We start from the raw sequence: 20,460 nt of genomic DNA on the forward strand, positions 1-20,460 counted from the left end.
ACATAAAGGGATGGGCAAGAAATTACATTAATCTGATTGGTTTGCTAAAAAATGAAATTTACAATAAGAATGGAAAATGAAGCCTTGTGAAGCACTTTTGATTTTTTTTGTCCCTCTAGGTGGCAGTCTTGCTTTAAAAATGGAAATGTAGTCTTTAAAGCAAACGCGCCATCTAGAGGAGTAAGTAAGATATGACAAGTGCTTCGTGAGGCTTCATTTAGACTTCATGTCAAGTCCTAAATGTCCTAAACGATGTTGATTTCCCTCATCAAACTTGTCATTATTTTGCTAGGTTCTCTTCCCATTTTTTTAACACAAAAAATACATTCACATATTACGATATAGAATACCAGCTTTATTGATCTTATAGGTAAGGTTCAAGCTTAAAAAAAAAAAAAAGGGCAAATGAACCACAAATGAATTCAGCAATAGTTTATTGATATACTTCAGTTAGAGTTAAAACATACACATACAAAATCATAAATGGAAACACCCGCGGCTCAAAACACCTCATTGAAATAATCCGAAAGGCGATAAATTCAATTCAGCCTCACCCAAGAAACTCAAAATGTTGCACTCAACACATTCCGACAAATAAAAAAAACAAAGTACATTGCGCGGAAGGAAGTATTTCCTATGTTTTATGCAGAAAAATTGAAAACAGATTTGGGGTTTTGAGTGTATGCAAGCTTGCAAAAGCTGGAGAAACATTTTACTGAGACAACATGCAAGAAGCCATATTTGATTGCGACGGGGAGAAACGTGACGTGGCAAAGTTCACAGCTGCCAAGGTAACTTCACCCAGCCAAAAATAGCACTCAATAGCAACTGGTGGGTGGAAGAGGTGGGGCTTATCAATAACCTGAAGCTAGCGATGGCAAAACGAAGCCTCACGAACCACCTGCGATACTTCTCTAACGCCTCTAGATAGATCTCTTGTTTTAAAGAAATAAGGTTAATAAAATGGAAAGAGAAGATTTCAACACATGTTTAAAGTAGTTGCCATCTAGAGTAGCAAAAAAAAAAAAAAAATTAAAGGTGATTCGTGAGGCATCATTTCCCTATTACTACATTAGCAAACTTCAAATACTTCAAAATGGGACGCCGGAGGAACTGAGGAGCAATGTGTCATTTTCAAGAATATACCTGTAAACATTAGTATACATGTGCTGCGCCACCTTTAGTGTTTCAAAATCAATTCATTAAAGACCCTAACATCTCTTGTTAAGAAACTATTCAGCCCAATATTACACCAATATTAACCCTTTAGTACAAAGCTTGCAGAGTAAACAAAAGTTATGCAGACATTCTATGTAAACATGTAATTCAATTGTTTCATGATTTTTTTTGTTGTAAACGCAAACTAGAAGTGACAATAAATGACGGCTTGTATCTTGAAAACTTGTAAATCTGGTAACGCACATCTCAAAGCACCCGTGTGGCCGATGAGGCTTTCCCAAATTTTTGACATTTAGGCCCACTGTATTTTCTTGTATATAAATATCAAGAAAAATAACGAGGTAACCCTGCAATAGAAAAGCTTACGGTCGCAAATGAAAATCCGCGATAGTGAAGCCGCAGTAACCGAATCGCTTTGTAGAAAGGGAATAGTGTCGGATTCAGATTTTACAAAATGGGAAATTACGGAGAGTGAGCGTGCGGCACGACATGGATGAAAGGACACGAAGCAGGTCCGTGAAGGCAACAGATGTATTGTGGGATACCTTTGTGGGCAGCGGGAGCCACGTCACTCGTCTCCACATAGCAACAGCGCCGTTGACCTACATGCCTTCTGCCACGCTCCACGCGCTGTGGCGTGCTGCATAAATTACACACACGCCACTCGACATCCCCCACCCCCCCGACAACTTGTTTTTTTAACACGAGGCACCGCTTTGATATTCCTATAAAAGGCAAACGCGGAAGTAATCGTTTTTCCCACGGACAGTGAACTACTGTAATTTCATCAAACGCGATTTCACAATAAAACCCCAAAAAGTCATTCAAGATTTCGCTTCAATACTAACGCGGTACAAAGCTCACTTGGCGACCAAAAATATGTACATTAGTGATATGTATTTACCTTAAAATGGCGTCAGAAAGCGGGAGCGGAAAAAAAGAGGGCTTCTTTCCCGGCGGGCAGCACGAGGCTAGCACTAGCAAGGCAGTAGCTTGCGCAGTCATCTCCATAGCGGGCACAGTCACAACCCAAACAACAGCACAAACTACTACCTCAGCCAGTACCCGGCCAACAACGACAGCAAACAAGCGAGGGAGCTAAAAAAAAAAAAGGGAGAAAAAAAAAAGACAAAAGGAGCGAGGCAGGCTCCATTTCGGTCAGGCGTTCGTCCTTCCGCGGCGATGCGTAGTGCGCCTGTGGGGCTTTCGCGCTCGTGCGTGGACTTAAAATAAAAGAGCGAAGCCCCGCCCACGCAGAGCTGCTCAGCCCCGCCTCGCCTCGCCCCGCCCCGCCCCTCTCCATCCACCTCGTATGACCCACACCGAGGATGCGCGCGCAATGATGGAGGCGGCCAGACAAGTCGGACAGATGGACGAGTACACGGATGAAAAGATGGCTGAATAAATAGTTTGCTAGATGAACGGACGGCTGAACAGATGGATAAATAGACCGTGGATAGCTTGAAAGATAGATTGAGCTATTTGTGCGGAACAGAGGCGCAAATAAACAAAGGAAACGTTTACAATATAGATACCATCCTAACACTGTTATGCCAGTCAAAAAAAAAAAAGAAGTACATATTACTCATGCTGTAGATACTACAGATAACTACAAGGATGGAGAGATTTTTTTTTTTCCGATCACTGGGAACCTGTTGCCAGGCAGATTTCATCAGGCTCAGGTATAACTGGCAACTGGTCATCTAAAATTAGCAATGTGAAGAATTTAGGCAGATTGTGGGTCAAACTGACCCACTTGAAAGTTAAATGTAGCTTTTCCACTACAAGGCCCCTATTTATCTAATGTTTAATCAAAATCCACTAGAAAAGGCATTTGCGTGCATTTTTGTTACATTCTTGGAATTTTTAAAAATGTCGCAACATTTTTTGATAAGCAAAACCCAGGGCAAAATAACTCGAATATTATTGCGTTTCCAAAGGCGGAAAATGAATTACAAGATGTGTAGAATTGCACGTGAAAAGGGTTCTGAAGCTTTTGACGAATTACACATGACCCTGGGTCAAACTGACCCAGGATAGTGATACTATTCCAGAGAAACCAATGTTACACACGAGTAATAAGTGTTGCCTTTGTTACTTTATGAGCGGAGATACACGATCACACGCTTCCGGGTCATATTGACCCCGAGACGGCATTGCTTTTAATCACTTGTTAAAACAAAACTTTGGAATTGGAATTATACACATTTCGAACACGTTTGGGTGTCTTAATTCCACCCGGGTCAAAATGACCCAGGGATATTATTTCTGTCCCTTGCAAACTAACAGTAGGGTTAAAAATGAATTTACAGACATGGGAAGCTTTTCTATTCTGAAGGTATTTGTTTGTTTACTGAAGCGGCTTGGACTGGCTGCGTATCATTCTCACGGAAGTGTGAAGGAGATCATTTACCTTATCACCTTATCTTAAAGACATTTATGATAGCTTACAATTCTAATACCTTGTTTTTGTTGGCACTTTCTTCCTTATAGCATTTTGATAGAATTAAATTCTTTGAATTTTAGGGGTTATACTTTAAAGTCCTTCCCTAAAAACCGAAGGCAAAAAGAGAGTGAGAGAGCGAGGCGAAGTGTTTGTAGAACTGTCTCATTTATTTTCAGTACCTACATCCCTTCACAGATGGCTGGCTGAAGATGACATGGAATGTTGCAGCTCAGATTTGTTTCCTTGCATAAAATCGTCACTGTTAGAAAACAAAACGAAAAAAAAAAGTGTTCATTTTCAGACCAACAAGGCCTAATTTTCTCCCCGCGCTTCCTCAGCAATCTCACGCTGTACGTTAAGTATGGTCAGTCAGTTTATGAGAATGGGGGGTGGGTGGGGGGGGGGTCTGTGACAGCCAATGGTCTGCTTTGGCCTCTCAGGTCACTTAGGGTCGCCTCGCGTCACTGCGATGGTGACTTGAGTGAGTGGAGTTTATGTGAGTGTGTGTGCATTTTTAAAGCACCTGGATCGAGAAGACACATTCGAAATCTCTTCGTAGTCAAAAACAAACCAAAAACCAAAAAAAAAGTCAGGAGTCTCCATTGTGAACTCTGGAGATGGGGGGCTGCATGAAGTCCTTAAAGGGCCCCAGGGCCTCCTTGAGGGCCACGCTGACCTCGGAGGAGGAGCACGTGATGCATTCCACCAGAGTGGGGTACAAGGCGATCACCTGAGCCCACGTGTTGTCGTCCACTGTGGGGGGAGGGGAGGAGGGGGGGGGGGGGGGGGGCACACAGGTAAATTAATAATGAAGGAAAGCAATCTAGGAAATCTCGCCCACAGGCGACCAGAAATGAGCTGCGCTGAAAATGAGGGCCCATTAACATTTTTGAAAGGCACCTCAAGAACACAATTTTGAAAAGTGTTTCCAATTAATATGCTGGAGGGGTAAAAAAAAAAAAAAAGAATTTCCGGTTATTGACCTTGTTGGGAACAAACTAAACAGATTGGATCTGAAAGCCATTTGACAGATTGGTCCCAATTGCACTTTTTTTACGCAAGTCCAAAGAATCAAAAGAGGCTTTTCAATTTGCAAGCGCGATACGCACCGTTTTCAGGCTGCGTCTTCTTCAGCGAGTCCATTAAAGTACTGATGGCCTTCAAGACAAAGATAATCTCAGTCACTTGTTGCCTGAAAAGAAAAATATGAACAATATTATTATTAAAAAAGTCCAACGCACTTGAGGTTGCGCAAATGCAAAGTCTTTCAGTTTCGGGTCATCTATTTTGTATGAGAATGTTAGGAAGATAAATTCGATGTTCATTTAAATATGACTTTACATACTTGAACTTTAAGACTGTCTTTAAAGGGGAAGTATTTTTTTTTTTTTACAATAAACGTTTAAGTCTCAACGCAGCATTCTAATGAATATCGCGTATGTGGATTTTATGAATTGTGACTCTTGTCTGCTCCACGTGTCCATGTTTATAAAGTGGGTGGAGCTATGCCATTCCCGTGATTTTGAAAGTCTGAAGTGCTCGCTCTATGTCAGCGGTTCTCAAATGAGGGTACGGGCATCCCCGGGGGGTACAGGAAGTCACTTTAGGGGTACGAGATTTGAACAGGGTTTCCGCAGGTCTTAACAAATCCAATGCTCTTTACATGCCATGAGGAATTCGTTTTCTTTTCAAATTAAGAGCAAATTAATTGGCGCATGACGTAAAGTGACTCCTTTGCAAAACATTGTATGCCTTTTTTTTTTGTTAAGTTTTATATGGATGTGTATAGTCATTAGCGATGCCATTTTCTAACCAATGTCAATTCCAGCAAATCAAATGTCATGATTTAAACAAATGTCATGCTTTAAACTTTGTTACTACTGACATGTCTGGCAGACAAGCCGGACGTTTGCTCCGTAAACTCATTTGTTATTGTCGCAGGAGCTTGTCCGGATTGGCGCGCGCGTACCTGGGCAGGGGGCAACGTCCGCTCAAGCGCTCGTCCTCCACGTAGCGCTGCAGGACGTCCTGGGACCTTTTGAGGAGCACGGAGAGCGCCATGCGCGAGATGAAGCCCTCCTGCGGCGTGGACGCCTTGTTGCTGAAGGAGAACTGCAGCAGCGTCTCGAAGCACACCTTGGAAAACTCCTCCCTCATGCGCACGTCGATCTCGGCTTCTGTCCGAGCACACATACAGAAAAGCCATGCGTAAGGTCCGCGCGCAAATAAAGTATTATAGTGATTAACTCATTCAAACCCAAAGACATACAGTGGACCCCCCCCCCTCCCCCGAAATTAATCAATCAATTAATTAATCGATTAAGGCAAAATCGTCATATGGTGGACAATAGAAACCTACGCTAATTAGCTAATGCGTGCTAAACCCCAGGTAAAAACATCAAAATTCTAAATACATATTAAATATTGGTATCAAAATAGTATAGTGAGTGATGCATACAATTAAGATCATAAATGAAAAAAAAAATATAAAGGATTTGTTTACTTTTGAGTGACGTGACGAGCTAGCCTAGCCTTCTTCGTATTTCTTGATTATCTCCAGCTTGGATGAGTTGATTAGCTGAAGTCATCGAGGAGCTAATTCATTTAGGATCAGCCATTTTTCGTCCGTTCTTCAAAAATAAGTACAGTGGAACCTCTAGATACAAATTTAATCCATTCCAGTGAGCAGTTTGTATCTTGAATCATTCTTATAGTGAATCACATTTTACATGTAAATTGCCTCATTTGTTCCTAGCTCGAAATACAGTAAACACCATACGACATTTTACAATATTGTTGTGGTTTGGAAGAAAAAAAAATGGCTGCAAACAATCATTTTAACTTCACTTGAACTTTTTAAAGTTAATAAACCATAGAAACCTTGAAATAGAACACAAACATGAAGCACTATGGTGCGTTTCATGTGAGCGGGAATTTCAAGTTTCCTCTAGGAGCATGCAAGTTATCACTCGTATATTGATTTTTTTTCCTCATACCAAGAGGCAAAAATTTGGCTCTTTTGTGTACAGAAGCGTTTGTATCTAGGGGTTCCGCTGTATCTTGGATTGAACATCCGCACGCTTAAAAAAAACCCCATAAAAACACGCCTTTTGGGGTTGAACGAGTTAAGTTGAAAGCGTGCCCTCGCTGCGCACGGCTTGCCACTCGGGAACGCCGACTAAATAGCGCCAAGTGCGTGGACGTCATTTGAAAGACTTGTTTTCATCCGGCGGTTGGTAACACGAGTCCCATCTGACCTGTGAACGAAGGCGACTGTGAATGGATGGAGCCTCTGTTGAGCATAGCCATGATCTGACCCACAAAGTCTTTGGGGATGAAATTGGCAAAAGGTAAAATCTCCGTGCTGATCAGCTGGACCACCTGATCGAGGAAAAACAAAAGACGCGGTCGGAAACCAAGATGGCTCCCCGTACGCACGTTGTGCGCTTGTATTTCAATTTCCGGACTTACCTCCACATCAATGGCTTCATTCTTCTGAAACTCCTGAATGGACAAATTATCCGGAGGCGAGCTGTGAAGCATAACAAAAATGCGCTTCGTTAGGAGCTGGTCCGAAAACTCGGGAGGGATGAGTGCAGTCTTCAGAATCGCAGATTAGAATTTACAAATTAGAAAAATTGACATTTTCCAGGAATTAAATGAGATATTGAGGAAAATTCTACACTGGTTTACGCAGGCCTTTCCTCAAAATGGGGATTGGGAAATTTTGTGTATCAAAAGTACTACTGGTATCAGTGCTTGGTATCGGTACTTGGTATCAGTGACTGCTAAATATTTGAGTACTAATACTGGTATCTGTGTGGAAAAAAAAAGTGTTCTGAACATTCCTACTGGAAACATTAATATAGGGTTTCTGGAGGTAGCAACAAATCTATTTGAATAGCTTTTAGTTCACTTTAAAACAAATTCAATGCCCTATCACACATGCACACACTAATATATACATAACCTATGGGAGGTCAGTTGTATTTCTAACTGTTATTTTTGTCAAATGATTCCCAACGGCAAGTCATTCATCACAAAATAATTGCATATTTTTTATCGGTTGAAAATGCGTAATAAAACATGTATTTTTCAAATCTCTTTTGCTCGTGTGAAAGTGGATAGATGCTGCATGTTGATGACAGGGAAAGGCTTTTTTTCAAATTGAGAGCAAATTAATTGGAACATGCAGGAACTATTTCCATTCTTGTTAAGTACTTTAAAATATTCTTGTGGCATCTATTTGCAGTTTTAGATCTTTGGGGGGTGTAAAATGTAATCAATTTTTCATGGCAGTGCTAGGTTGAAACACAGCGATGCATAGTAAGGAAAAAAATACAAATTTGCGTTCAAATAAATAGCAGATGATTGCTGAATGATAGCGTAGCAGTTGATGGAAAGGTGCTTTCAAACCGCAGCGCAACCAAGCACTTTGTTACACTTGGCCCGGATATTTATTTAGTTTGGAGCCGCGGCTGCTTTTACGAGAGTCGCTTCATATTTCACCGTCGAGAGCAGCGCTGGAATAAAGCCTCTTGGAATACGGATGCGCTTTGCCGAGACCTTCTTCTTCTTCTTTTTTTTTTTGCAGACTTGAGGAGTTAAGAGTAAAGCAAGCCACAATGGCATTTAATGGGTTGATGGTTCATATATTGAAACTCAAAAATTATGAGTTGATTTCATGCTAAAGCTGAATATGTACACATTTTTATATACATAGGTTTTGGCTTGATACTGTAAATAATCAAATATGATTATGGTTTGAGGGTTTTAGCTTTTTTTTTAATTACTTTACAGCATAGCTTAGCACGCTACGCCACTTTCTAACAATTAGATGGACATACAAATTTTGTTAGAACTTCATTTGTTCACAAAAATATAATCAACCTTGTTCTAGATCTGTTAAGAAAAAATAACTTAAATATGGATTCATAAATATTTGTCCTAAAAAAAAACATTAAAAAAAAAAATCAACATAAAGCGTCAGACCTGTTCTCAAAAAGAAATAATTAAAATAAATATTTGCCCACAGAAAAATATTCAACTTTTGGGATGATAGCGGAGATGTGCTCACAAAAATAAATCATGAACTTGACAGGTGACGAGAGGTGGAACATGACAAATTGGGGGAGAATCTGGCTTTTTATATAATGAACTTGAATAACCAACTGAACATAAAATGTGTTTTGTAAACTAATATTTTCCTGAAACAATGAATTAATTCAATAATTAATTTTAAAGGATTTTTGCATGTTCGTTTGCTTGTTTTATTTACAATCTTCCTTCGACAGATGTCAAAGTCCAGTCCTGGAGCGCGGGTATCCTGCATGTTTTTGATGTTTCTCTCTCAAACACCGTTGATTCAAATGATTTTCAAGTTTCTGTTGAGCTTGCTGATGAGATGATCATTTGAATCGGGTGTGTTGGAGGAGAGAAACATCAAAAACATGTAAAGGTTCTGGAGGATTGGACTTTGACATCCATTGCACAGAGTCCAGTCCTGGAGGGCTGGCATCCTGCACATTTTCGATGCTTCCCTCCCGAACACACCCGCTTCAAATGATTGGCATCATTTTCACGCTCTTGCTGATGAGCTAATCATTTGAATCAAGGAGAGGAACATCGAAAACACGGAAGACTCCGTCCGGCCCTCCAGGACAGGAGCTTGACACGTGCTGTAGATAAATGACCAAAACGTCTTTGGATGAGAGAACGTGTTTTAACAAAACAAAAAAGTCATTTTTACCGTACCTTTTGGTAAAAAGAAAGTCTTCAAAGGCGTTGGCCAGCTCGGGCCACATGGTGTCAAACTTCCCAGAGGAGGAGTGCTGGCGGGCCACTGGAAGTCCGATGGACAGAACCTTGAGCAGGGACGAGACCGCAAGCTTCCAAGTGCTTTCCGACGGACACGCGTACTTCAAACCTAGAGGCATTCTCAGCGTCTGGAGGAGGCGGCGACAACAGGTTATAGATAAAGAAGGTATTAAAAAACATACCGCATTTTCCGCACTATAAGGCGCACCGGATTATAAGGCGCACCCTCAATTAATGACATATTTCAAAGCCTTTTCCATATATAAGGCGCACCGGATTATAAGGCGCACTCTCAATTAATGACATATTTTAAAACTTTTTCAATCACAATATAGTAATACTCAAAGTAATAACAATAACTCAAATAATAACCCAATAGCATAATAACTCAAGGTCAATATGAGCAATCTTGTTCAACTGTAAACACACAAAAGAAACAGGTCAAGCTTACTTTATCACTTCATACCCCGTCTACCAATCCCAATCTCGATATTGATCCATATATAAGGCGCACCATTAGCTTTTAAAAAAAATTAAGGCTTTTAGGTGAGCCTTATAGTGCGGAAAATACAGTAATAATTTTTTTTCCATGCATTTTGTCCAAACAAATGTAAGTTTTTGCATATGGAAGGATTCCGCCATTTTGGAAACAGGGAAATAAATCGTTTGAAAAATACTCAATGGGAAACATGTGCAGCGAGCGGATGATGTTTCATTCGTTACAAAAACAAAAAAAAAAAGGGTATGTCCTGGCAATTCTCTTTTCAGGGAACAGCTGGTCGTGTTGTTATGGAGATAACTAGGGGTGCTCTTGACATTTACGTCCATCTGCGGGGAACCTTTTTTTTTTTTTTCACAATTTCTTGGCAGATTATCTCTTTGGTTTGACGTTGCCTAGAAACAGCACTTAATATACGGAGCCTAAAGAAAAACGCAAAAAAAAAATAAATAAAATGCATGGAACAAGTTTGGAAGGTGTAAAGAAAAGATTTGCGGTTGAAAGTGGAAATTGTGATACATCTGCAGCTGAAATGACTATAATTTGTTTAAAACAGCTTTAGGCGTAAGGTGAGGCGGCGAGGCCCAAGTTGGCATTTCGCTGATGTCGGCAGATGGAAAACACCTGCTTTGACTTCACTAATGGAGCGTGTCGGCTAAACCCCATGTGAGGGTGCTCCCCAAATAGTTTCATACTCAGCGGGGTTCTGAGAAAAAAAAAAAAAAAAAAAAAACCTCCTGTTTAACGTGTACGATTTCTAGAAGTTATTTTATGTTTATTACCGTGTTTTTTGCACTAAAAGGCGCACCTAAAAAAAAACAAAAAAAAAAAACGTTATTAATGATTATTATTATTAGTCGTGAAGCTGTATTGGATTAATATGTTATTATCGGTCATGACAAGAATGGAAAACAATGGCGTAAAAGTGAAACTTACAAGAAATAAAAGTATTGAACCGTAAAAAAAAAGCCTAAATATGCAAATGATATACAGCACAGCCACAGTCTCTTACAAGACCGTTGTTCACTTTAGAGCATAGGTGTGGAACTCCAGTCCTCGAGGGCCGGCATCCTGCATGTTTTCCGGTTTTCTTTCCCCAACACACCTGATTCAAATGATTAGCTCATTAGCGAGCTCTGCAGGAGCTTCAAAATGATCCCAATCATTTGAATCAGGTGTTTTTGAGGGAAAAGGTTTGAAAACATGTAGGATATCGGCCCTCGAGGACTGGAGTTCCACACCTGTGCTTTAGAGCATCCGTCTCAAACTCCATTCCTCGAGGGCAGCAATCCCGCATGTTTTCGATTCAACACACCTGATTGTCAGCCAAATCTATAAAGAAGACAAGCCCAGACTAGACTACGAAATAGTAACCCAGAGCAGCCGAGATTGACTTTTCTTGCCAGCGAGGGACAACTGAGCTCCCACTCTCATGTTGCCAAATGATTGGGATCATTTTCAAGCTCCTACAGCGTTTGCTGATGAGCCAATCATTTCAATCTGGTGTGTTTATGACACAAGCATCAAAAACATGCAGGATGGCGGCCCTCGAGGACTGGAGTTTGAGATCGATGCTTTCGAGGCTGTGCGAAGCGAACAAGAAGTCGTGTTCGGTTTTGCCCCTCCCCCTTCGGTGCGTAACAGCCAATCAAACGGCCCACCTTAATGATGCTCTGCAGGACCTTCTCGTTGATGACTGCCTTGTGGCAAGCTGTTTTATGGTACAGCTCCACCAGCACTTCCAGGGAGCGCTCGGCGAAGGGCACGTAATTTAAGGCAACCCACTCCGCCTTCAAATACACACACACACAAAAAAAAGCAGCATTAGAAGCTCGAAATAATAACTACTATTATTATAACGTAAACCCGTCACAAAAAAGAAGAGAGTCGTTAAAACACATTATGTACGAGAAGACACGCTTTACACACTTTTGTGTGCTGGAAACGATTAGCACTTCACTCGTGTTCAATTAAATGTGACAAGGGATTATAGGGCTCAGCTTTGATTGACACTGCCGGCGAGATACCGGTTCAACACCGTTCATTCTTTGGGTGACTGTGGTCATATTGTGCAGCGCACAGACCCAGAAAATATGCATGCATAATGTTTTAATAGCTCAATGACACTGTCACTCAAAACAGAGCTGTGTATTTTAGTCTGTGCAGTTGGACTGGTGAGTTCACAGTGTGTGTGTGTATATTATATATATATATATATATATATATATATATATATATATATATATATATATATATATTATACAGATACCGCTCCCACAGAGAAAGCAAACAACAGCAAGAGATAGGTGACATAAATAAAACAAAAAAGAAAGAAAGGCTGTTTGAGAATTTATTATTTTAAAATATAGCATATTTTCAGCTATATAAGGATCACCTAAAAGCCTTTAATTTTCTCAAAATCTGACAGTGTGTTTTATAATCTAGTGCGCCTTATTCAGCGCATAAACCGCGAGTTTTCATTATTTAGGGATGTAAATTCGTCAATTTTCATCTCAGTTTTTCAGTTCTAAATAGATTTTTCACAATTAAAATAAATATAATAATATAATAATAATATATAATAAATATATATTTATTAAAATAAAAATAAAACAAAATAAAACACCCTGTTTGAAATTTTGATTCGCTATATATGCTCCGATTTTGAAGCAATTTAAAAGTGACGAGGTGCACAAGTTTTAGTAAAAACTGTTTTTAAATAAACAAAACAAAATATTGTAACATTTTTGGGTACATTTTGATTAAAAAAAAAAGTTTAATATTTAACTGAATCAGAATTATAATCTTTTAAACTCGAATCGTCTTGGCATTGATCTAAACGGTCTTTCCATGTAATCAAGGGGTATTTTTTCATTGTGTACTTTCCACAAATCATAATCATCTTATTTTTTAATTTGATTGTCTATTAATAAAGTTTGACTGACTTATCTGATTGTTTGGTTGACATTTCGTTTAGCGTAGCTATATCTAGCGGATGCATAACACAACCTCACCCACGACTGTAGCTTCTATTCTATGCGCCTTATAATGCGGAGTTCCCTATCTGAAAATGGTTTTCAAATATAACAATTTTGATCATTACAAATTTCATTACATAACGTTTACTTTTTTAAAGGGGAAGTCAACTTTTTGCCAATCTTTAGCAGTAAAAAATATTTTATTAATAATTAATTTGATAATTATTTCTCATGTTCAGTCAATACCTTGAAAAACACATTGTCCACTTGTAGACTGAAACTGACATTGTGTGTGCTGAAGGCTCAAGAAATTACCAATCATGGTTCACCTGTTGGTCATGTGATCTTCACAAGCTGAGCTGCGATTGGTTCTTATCTGAGCCTTGAGCAGATCATGTTATTTACGGTCAACGGCAAGTGAAAAATGCTTTTAAAAGTATTAACTGTTCATGAAATGAATTATAGACAAAATAACAAGAGGATTTATTTTTATTGATGCTATTTAATTATGAGGCGGGACAATTCTACATTTTTATATCTTTTCTTAACAATCAGAAATGTGCTAACCTATGTCTTTCACTGGTGTTTTTTTTTTCTTCTGTTTTTTTGCCCCACCTTGAAAAACTTTTTTTTTTTCACCTTTTTTTTTCTGCAAGTAAAAAAAAAAAACAAAAATCTTACAACGGATTGAAATGAGCTTAGGCTCGTTCAAGATACTGAGACGCCTTTAAGAATGACACAAACATCAACAAAAACACACACAGCGGGAAAAGATGACACTGCATAGGGAAAATTAGTGACAGGCAAAACGTGGAGCGAGCGAGAAGCTTTCATGCGGCGCCATCGCTCCTCCCGCCCACGCACGAGAAGCTGAAATACACGAGCGGTAGTAGTAAAGTGCGGCAGATTACAAATACAGGGAATGGATGATGGAACTCACCGGCGCAAAGAGCTGGATCTAAAACCGTTATCCAGTCAGTGAGTAGTCCCAAGAAACAGAATGAGAAGAGATTGGAATTAAAGTTTCAAAGTTCAATTTTGTTTGTCGTCTCAATGAGGTTAAGTTGACATCCAGGCGGGTTTATGGGGAAACGTCCGGTCAGACCGGCGGCCGGACAATGTCGGATGAGAGCGATAAAGACCAATCGCAACGTGGTTTTGGCCAGGGGGGGAATTTAGTTCGATCGTCTCACTTGAACAAAGTCGAAAGTAGGCGAGCTTGAGTGTTGAATTGGGGTTAGAAGTGGAGACGTTTATTTGTGTGATTATCTCAGCCGGCCGAGTGTTAAACGGTGAGGAAGCGCATGCGGGTTTTTCAGTGGAACTTCCAAAGTCCAGCACACAATGCTTAGATTATTTATTTCTTTTTAACCTTGAATGAAAATGAAAGGAATCCGTTCCATTCCTGAACTCGCTGTAAAAAAAAAAAAAACAACAAAAAAAAACCGGCATGACAATGTTCATTTTCACAAGGAATGGGCGAGTACTGATACTAAGTATCGATAACAAGTATCGGTGTTAGGCCGATACCTAGCCTTATTTCAAGGTAATGGCTGTCGCAATACTGGCATCGACTGCTCTCATGATGCATTTTAACGATCACAAACTAAAAATGACTTATCGGTAGAGAAAAATGACGTTAATTTCTTGAAAGGTATTTATTAATTAAAAAAAATATATGCTGAAAGGTCTTAACTTGATCAGTTATTGTGTACTTTTTTTTTTGAGGAGGTGTGTACCAAAAGTAGTACGACTGAAGTGTTGAGCACTCATACTGTTGGTGGTATAGAATATCTCGAACTTTCACTTTGAAGTGTACTCATTTGTTGCCAGCAGTTTCAGTTGAATTTCTTCATTATTATTACATGTTAAGATATAAAATATGTTCAAAAAATGTGAGCAGCATACTCAATTTTTGAGGAAGACTATAGATACAAACAATTGTTAAATTATTCGCTGCTCGCCCACTCAAATCGGATTTTGACGTCTATAGTCGTCGATGGCAGCGAATGAGTTAACGTGCCAGGATCTTTGACGTCTATAGCCGTCTTTGGCAGCGAACGAGTTCATGTACTCTACTTTTTCATAGATTTAGTAAACCAAGGAGGTTCCACTGTACAGACAAGCATGAGGCGGATCTGATTCAAAAGATGCTAGCTTTACGTCACCATGGATACCGTTACGACTTCGAATTGGGTTAGAACAATGAAGACGGAATTATGGTTCGGCTTTGCAAATGAAAGCTAGTTAAGATAATGACAGGTTATAATGATGAGGCCGGTGGTGGAAAAAAAAAAAAAATTGTTTACCTGGTTGTATTTGGCATTGGCCACGTGTTTGGTTTCCATCCTGCCGTATTGCGGAGGCTTGCAGGAGAACTCCACGAAGAGCAGCAGCTGTTCAAAGATGGCCGGGTACATGACCTGCAGGTTCTCCGGGCCCACACAGATGGCCTGCGGCGGGGAGGGAAAGGAGAAACAAACGCTGCTGACATTCACCGAGGAGACGATCTCATCATACATCATTTAGCGAGGCGCCATTTTGCGGACGTTTGTTTGGAAGCCACGGGTGTAAATTGGAACTTTGAAATCACAACATATTAATCGTTTGTGTTTATATTTCATGACTTATTTATTAAAGAATCTTTTAAGAACCATCTCCCAAAGACATCACCTTGGAAGAAGAATCAACATTACTTTTAAAACACTGTTTTATACTCCTTGCGATTGTAAAATAACTGAATAAATGTGTGAAATTTCGTGGCGGGTCTCAGCGTTTTGCGTTGAAGATATCGCTTATCTTTTCTAATACTAGACAGGAGAGTTTATTTCCTCAACTGCGGCGAGAAACTGGGCATCTATTTGGGGACACCTTGGACATCTTTATGTTCTTATCATCTTTATGGACACCACTTGGTTACGTTCGTTCCGCGTGAAATAAATTCACTCTATAAATTTTACCTCCCCACACAATTATGTTTTAAACTTCACCATGATGCTTTACTGATGAAACAATGTTAAGACGGTTGCAAATTTCCAGGACTTTTCAAAGTTGAAACTTTGGGAATGAATCGGTAGTTTAGTCGTTCAAAGGTTGCCTCGTAATGTGAAATTCAAACGGGCTAAAAAGTACAAAATACAAACTAAGACAACTCTTTAATGGGCGGAAAAGAGTCCTGTGACAACAATAAACAAAAGGGGCTGGAGTCCACAAGTTGCCTAATGTTCCAATTGATTTACCCTTAATTTGAAAAGAAAACAAGAACTGTGAGCATTAAATAGGTTTGAAATTGCATTAAACACGCATTTTGATGCGAAGATACCTGCAGAACTGCTGTTTCTATTTTTTTTTTTTTTTTTTGTCCATACGATGATGCATGACATATCCTCATTACTTATTTATTTTTTATGAATTTTACCTTTTGTAAAACATCCAGAGCAGTGAGCACAGCTTCCTGCAAACTGGTGAGCACTGCCTCAGTGTAGGAAGGCAGGATGAAGGGGGAGGCGTCGCTGCTGATTGGTACCGACACGGCGCCGTGGAGGATGACTCCCAGTTTTTTCAGGTCCTCCATGCTGAAGTTGGCCTTAATGTGCTGGTACAGCGCTGGGAAAATCTGGATGAGCGCCGTGAGGAAGGGCTGGCTGGGGATGAAGGAGAGCTTCTCTGTCTGGCCACTAGGGGCCCTGGTGCTATCCGTTCCCGTCCGGTACCACGTATTCCACGCCGACCACCACAACGATAAGTCCTCCAAGGCTGACTCCTCCCCCGGCGGAGGGATCTGCAGCTCGGCGCCGTTGTAGCACGTTAGCCGCTCCACCAGCGAATCCGAACGCACCAGCGGTCTGCCGGGACCGGACGCCGAGAGGGGATCGATGAGGACTGGCGGGACCCCTATAGCGGCGAAGGCGTCGCCCGCTTTGTCTGAGTCTTTCACAGGTGTAACGATCTGCAGGATCTCTTGAAAGCTCTTGAGCGCAGCCAGGGACACTTCGTTGTTCTTGCTCAGCGCCGCCGACTGGATGTGGGTCAGGAGAACCTCCCAGGCCTCAAAGAAGTCACCTGATGTGAGTAGAAAGCGAAGAAAACAGCTTTTCATTTCCAAACTGCTCCACGACTTTGCGGCGATTCTAGAGGGTTATCTTTTTGGGTGTCAGCATATCGTGCTTTACTCACCTAACTTTTGGAGGAGGTATCGCCTGGTGTTGAAGATGCGGGCGACCCCCGCCAAAGTCAGCACCCACGTTTCGGCCCACTGCTTCTCCGCTGTGTCACGCGAATGGTGGATGAGGATGTTCCCGCCTCCCGACTCGATCTTCTCCTTGTCGGCCGTCGTGGACGCCGTCCTGACGCAGTTCAGCAAGTGAAACAACACCTAGCGGCACAAAGTCGAGCAAAAACCGGAGCGCTTTTGGGACGTTGCAGCAACGATATTCTCAATTGAATAACATTAGGTGGAAAGTATGTTTCCTGCGTGTGATAAAATGCTACCTTCCAGACCACAATATGCCACGTTGGCTGATGCAGCAAGGTCCCATGCGCGGCGATAGTGGAAAACAAGGTCTGCCCGGCACTTTTACGCACAGCGGGCCTTGGATCCACGCACAATTCTCCTAACTTGGCATATAAGCACAGCCACAGGCAGTCAAAGGGTGGTGCGGGATGGAAGGGCCTGTTTAGAGTTTCTCCCTTTTCTCTGGCTTGCTTCTGCTGGGCCTCCTCTTCCCTCTCCAACTCCTTTGTGATTGTTTCGCTCCTTTGGAAGAAGTAATCTGAAATGTTCCACTGATGGGAGGGGGAAGTAGCAGTTAGGGGACTGGGGGCAATGTGTTGCAATACAAATATATACACAGTATAAAGCTATACATTCGATTTTCCCCATAGTGTGTTATATTTTTCAGACACACTCCTTGTCAGGCTAATGCACTGCAAAAAGTAATCACTGGATGAAGTTTGTCAAACACCCATATCTATATCTATAGCTACACATACATACTAGAGATAAACCAAATAGGGCAATAAATTGCTGTAAAAAAAACACAGTTTTTGAATGTTTTTTAAAAGGGAAGTGAATCCCATAATGTCTTTGAAAATTATGAGTTAAGCAGAAAAAAAAACACCCATTTTTATCCATCCCAGCAGGCAGCCATTCTGCCACTTGTTGTTGACTGAAAACAACATAATTACAACTAACTTGTTTTCTGAATCCGGTCATGTGACGTTGGCTAGCTGAGCCATGATTGCTAGTTAACTTTGGCCAGAGGGTTCCCAGGGTGTTATATGTTTACCTGGAACTTTTAATAAAGAGAACCCTGAGGTTACCAGTTGTAAAATCAAATCAAGTTGACCAATGGGTTTATCCCTAGTATATACACACATTTATACATCCGTATAACTGGTTTAAGTCACATTAACACACCTTTTGCTATTTACACACAAGAATATCGTATTTTTCGGAGTATAAGCTGCAATCTTTTTTCTGATGGCTTGAGCTCTGCGGCATATAACCCGGTGCGGCCTATCTGTTTTTTGTTTTTTTTATTATTTTGCTTGCCCTCAGCAGACCGTGGACCACTAAAGCAAATGTGTGTATTGTGTGTATCTGTTCAATGTGTCAATTTAATGTGAGATGAAACTAAAAAGATGCGACTCAATTGCTGTGCTGAAAAATTATTTAAAAAATATTAATAATAATAATATTACATATGAATTGAATAAGATCTTGTATAAAAGTTTGTGACGTTAAAATTTGATCCATACGATTGTGACAGAATTGTTTTGCCCAATTTTTGCTGCAGCGGCTTATACACTGCTGCAGCTGACGGTCCGAAAAAAATCGATAAACGTCAAGCAAAGCGAAGCCTCACCAGTAGGCCGATAGAGGTGAGACTGATGTTGAGCTCTTGGTTCTGCAGACCAAAACTACCGGCTACATCCACTACGATCTGGAGGCACGTGCAAGGCATGGTGGGGAGGAAGTCTGTCACCACCAACTGCAGGCACTGGAAGGCTGTTCGGATCAACGACTCCCTGAGGGCGCGCCAAACGTTCAAAGCGTAGCTCACATGAAAAAAATGACCTCTCGTGTGTGTTCTTACCCTTGATCGTTACGGATCGCTCCGATGACACCCAGAACGAGGGGCCAGCCGGGGCCCAGGCAGTCGCCTTGGCTTTGGAGGATTTGCAGGACACTTTCCAGCTGCTTCTGACGGATGTCCGCGTGTAGCACGTTGGACAACTCCTTCAAGGGGTTGAGCAGCAGGAGCTGCAGTCGCTTATAGAAAACGCGGTCATGAAATCGAAGATTAGTTTCGCTTTATCTGCATTTTTGTTATGGGGATTTTCGTGATCAGAAATCTCGACTGAATGGAGGGGCTTGTGTGTCATTTATATTCAAAATAACATCTGTGAAAAAAGATCATTCAAGCAACAAAGCTTGATGGCACATATCTAAAGAAAATGTTCTGACAGGTAAAACACTATAAAAAAAATGATTTGAACTTTCAGAAAGCAAAAATCCCAGAAGATAGCATTCTTCATAAATCTGTCTTTAAGCCAAATTGAATTGGGTTCTCTCTTTGATAAGGATTGCAGGAAAGCGGCAGTGAGGGGGCTGGGTCCAATTACTCGCTGCCATCACTCTGTGGGGGCCAACATAAAAAACAACCTTGACTTGAGTCGCGCAAGGATTTTGCTACCTGATTCTGGCTGAGCGGCGGCTCGTGCTTGTAATCCAGGCCGGCTTTGATGAGGGCCGTCAGAGCCTCGGCCCCCCACTCTCTCATCCGGGAGTTTGGGTGCTGGCAGACCTGTAGGACACATCACATATATGCACAAATGCAACAGCCGTAAAGTTGCTCGTGTGTTTGTTGACGCGTGGGTGGATTTGTGTGCGTTCTTCTTTGCTGCTGCATCAAATTTCATTGCAGGGGAGGTAAAAAAAAAAAAAAAAAAAGTTTCCCAGCAGATTTCGGCGTAGGCGTGTGCGATGTGTGTAAAGCAAACGGAAGATAATATCATAAAATGGAAAAGTTGGTAACATACAGGTATAATCAATCACATTTGTATAAACACATGAAAGATTCCGCCATGTCCTCACGTACATTCGTATGTATTTTAAGTATGTAAATAGAGGGTATTTACTATCCATTTTGTACTACATGGCACTATAAAAGGAAAAAGCTGCACTTTTGGGCATGTCCAATTTATGTCATTAAAGGCAAGCATTTCCTTTTGTTCCAGGCACTCTTTGTCACAGCGCCATCAGAAACATTGCTCGTGTCCATTGCATATGGATTTTTAAGACAGATGTGGGTGGAGAGCTGTAAAAATGTCTCTGTATGTGAGCACATTTCACATGTTTAGTCACAAGGAAAAAAAAACATGATAAAATGATAATACATGCTGATAGCATTAAGACAATCCACTCGCATAATGTTCAGATGAATATCATTAGTTTAAATAACAAAACTGCATAGCCATTTTAACGGTCACAATACCAATATAAAATGCAAATGTGCTTGATAAAATTTACGTGTATT

The 20,460-nt window shown here is 40.8% G+C and overlaps 1 protein-coding gene and 1 long non-coding RNA gene across 3 annotated transcripts in view; both read right to left on the reverse strand.

The window, feature by feature from the left end:
* Positions 1-417: 417 nt before the first annotated feature.
* LOC148422783 (uncharacterized) lies at positions 418-2,366 on the reverse strand. Its single transcript, XR_015865910.1, has 2 exons — positions 2,245-2,366; positions 418-2,171 (listed from the first exon to the last, which is right to left on the reverse strand). It is a non-coding gene; the product is annotated as an uncharacterized LOC148422783 (long non-coding RNA).
* A 1,405-nt stretch (positions 2,367-3,771) lies between these two features.
* Positions 3,772-20,460, reverse strand: part of mon2 (MON2 homolog, regulator of endosome-to-Golgi trafficking) — a 32,873-nt gene continuing 16,184 nt past the window's right edge. The window contains exons 21-35 of one of the 2 annotated variants that reach the window (XM_088417000.1): positions 19,618-19,728; positions 19,018-19,193; positions 18,787-18,949; positions 17,411-17,704; positions 17,096-17,294; positions 16,338-16,981; positions 15,229-15,372; positions 13,860-13,877; positions 11,603-11,731; positions 9,380-9,570; positions 7,097-7,157; positions 6,883-7,006; positions 5,595-5,802; positions 4,735-4,817; positions 3,772-4,378 (exon numbers count right to left, since the gene is read on the reverse strand). In XM_088417000.1, the coding sequence (XP_088273126.1) occupies positions 4,215-4,378; positions 4,735-4,817; positions 5,595-5,802; positions 6,883-7,006; positions 7,097-7,157; positions 9,380-9,570; positions 11,603-11,731; positions 13,860-13,877; positions 15,229-15,372; positions 16,338-16,981; positions 17,096-17,294; positions 17,411-17,704; positions 18,787-18,949; positions 19,018-19,193; positions 19,618-19,728 (2,709 nt within the window). In that variant the 3' untranslated portion in view covers positions 3,772-4,214. The remainder of the gene's footprint in view (positions 4,379-4,734; positions 4,818-5,594; positions 5,803-6,882; positions 7,007-7,096; positions 7,158-9,379; positions 9,571-11,602; positions 11,732-13,859; positions 13,878-15,228; positions 15,373-16,337; positions 16,982-17,095; positions 17,295-17,410; positions 17,705-18,786; positions 18,950-19,017; positions 19,194-19,617; positions 19,729-20,460) is intronic. The other variant, XM_088417001.1, reaches the window with a different exon arrangement.

The sequence above is a fragment of the Hippichthys cyanospilos genome, chromosome 6 (genome assembly GCF_059441005.1).
Source record: "Hippichthys cyanospilos isolate Australia breed blue-spotted pipefish chromosome 6, RoL_Hcya_1.0, whole genome shotgun sequence".
NCBI lineage: Eukaryota > Metazoa > Chordata > Actinopteri > Syngnathiformes > Syngnathidae > Hippichthys > Hippichthys cyanospilos.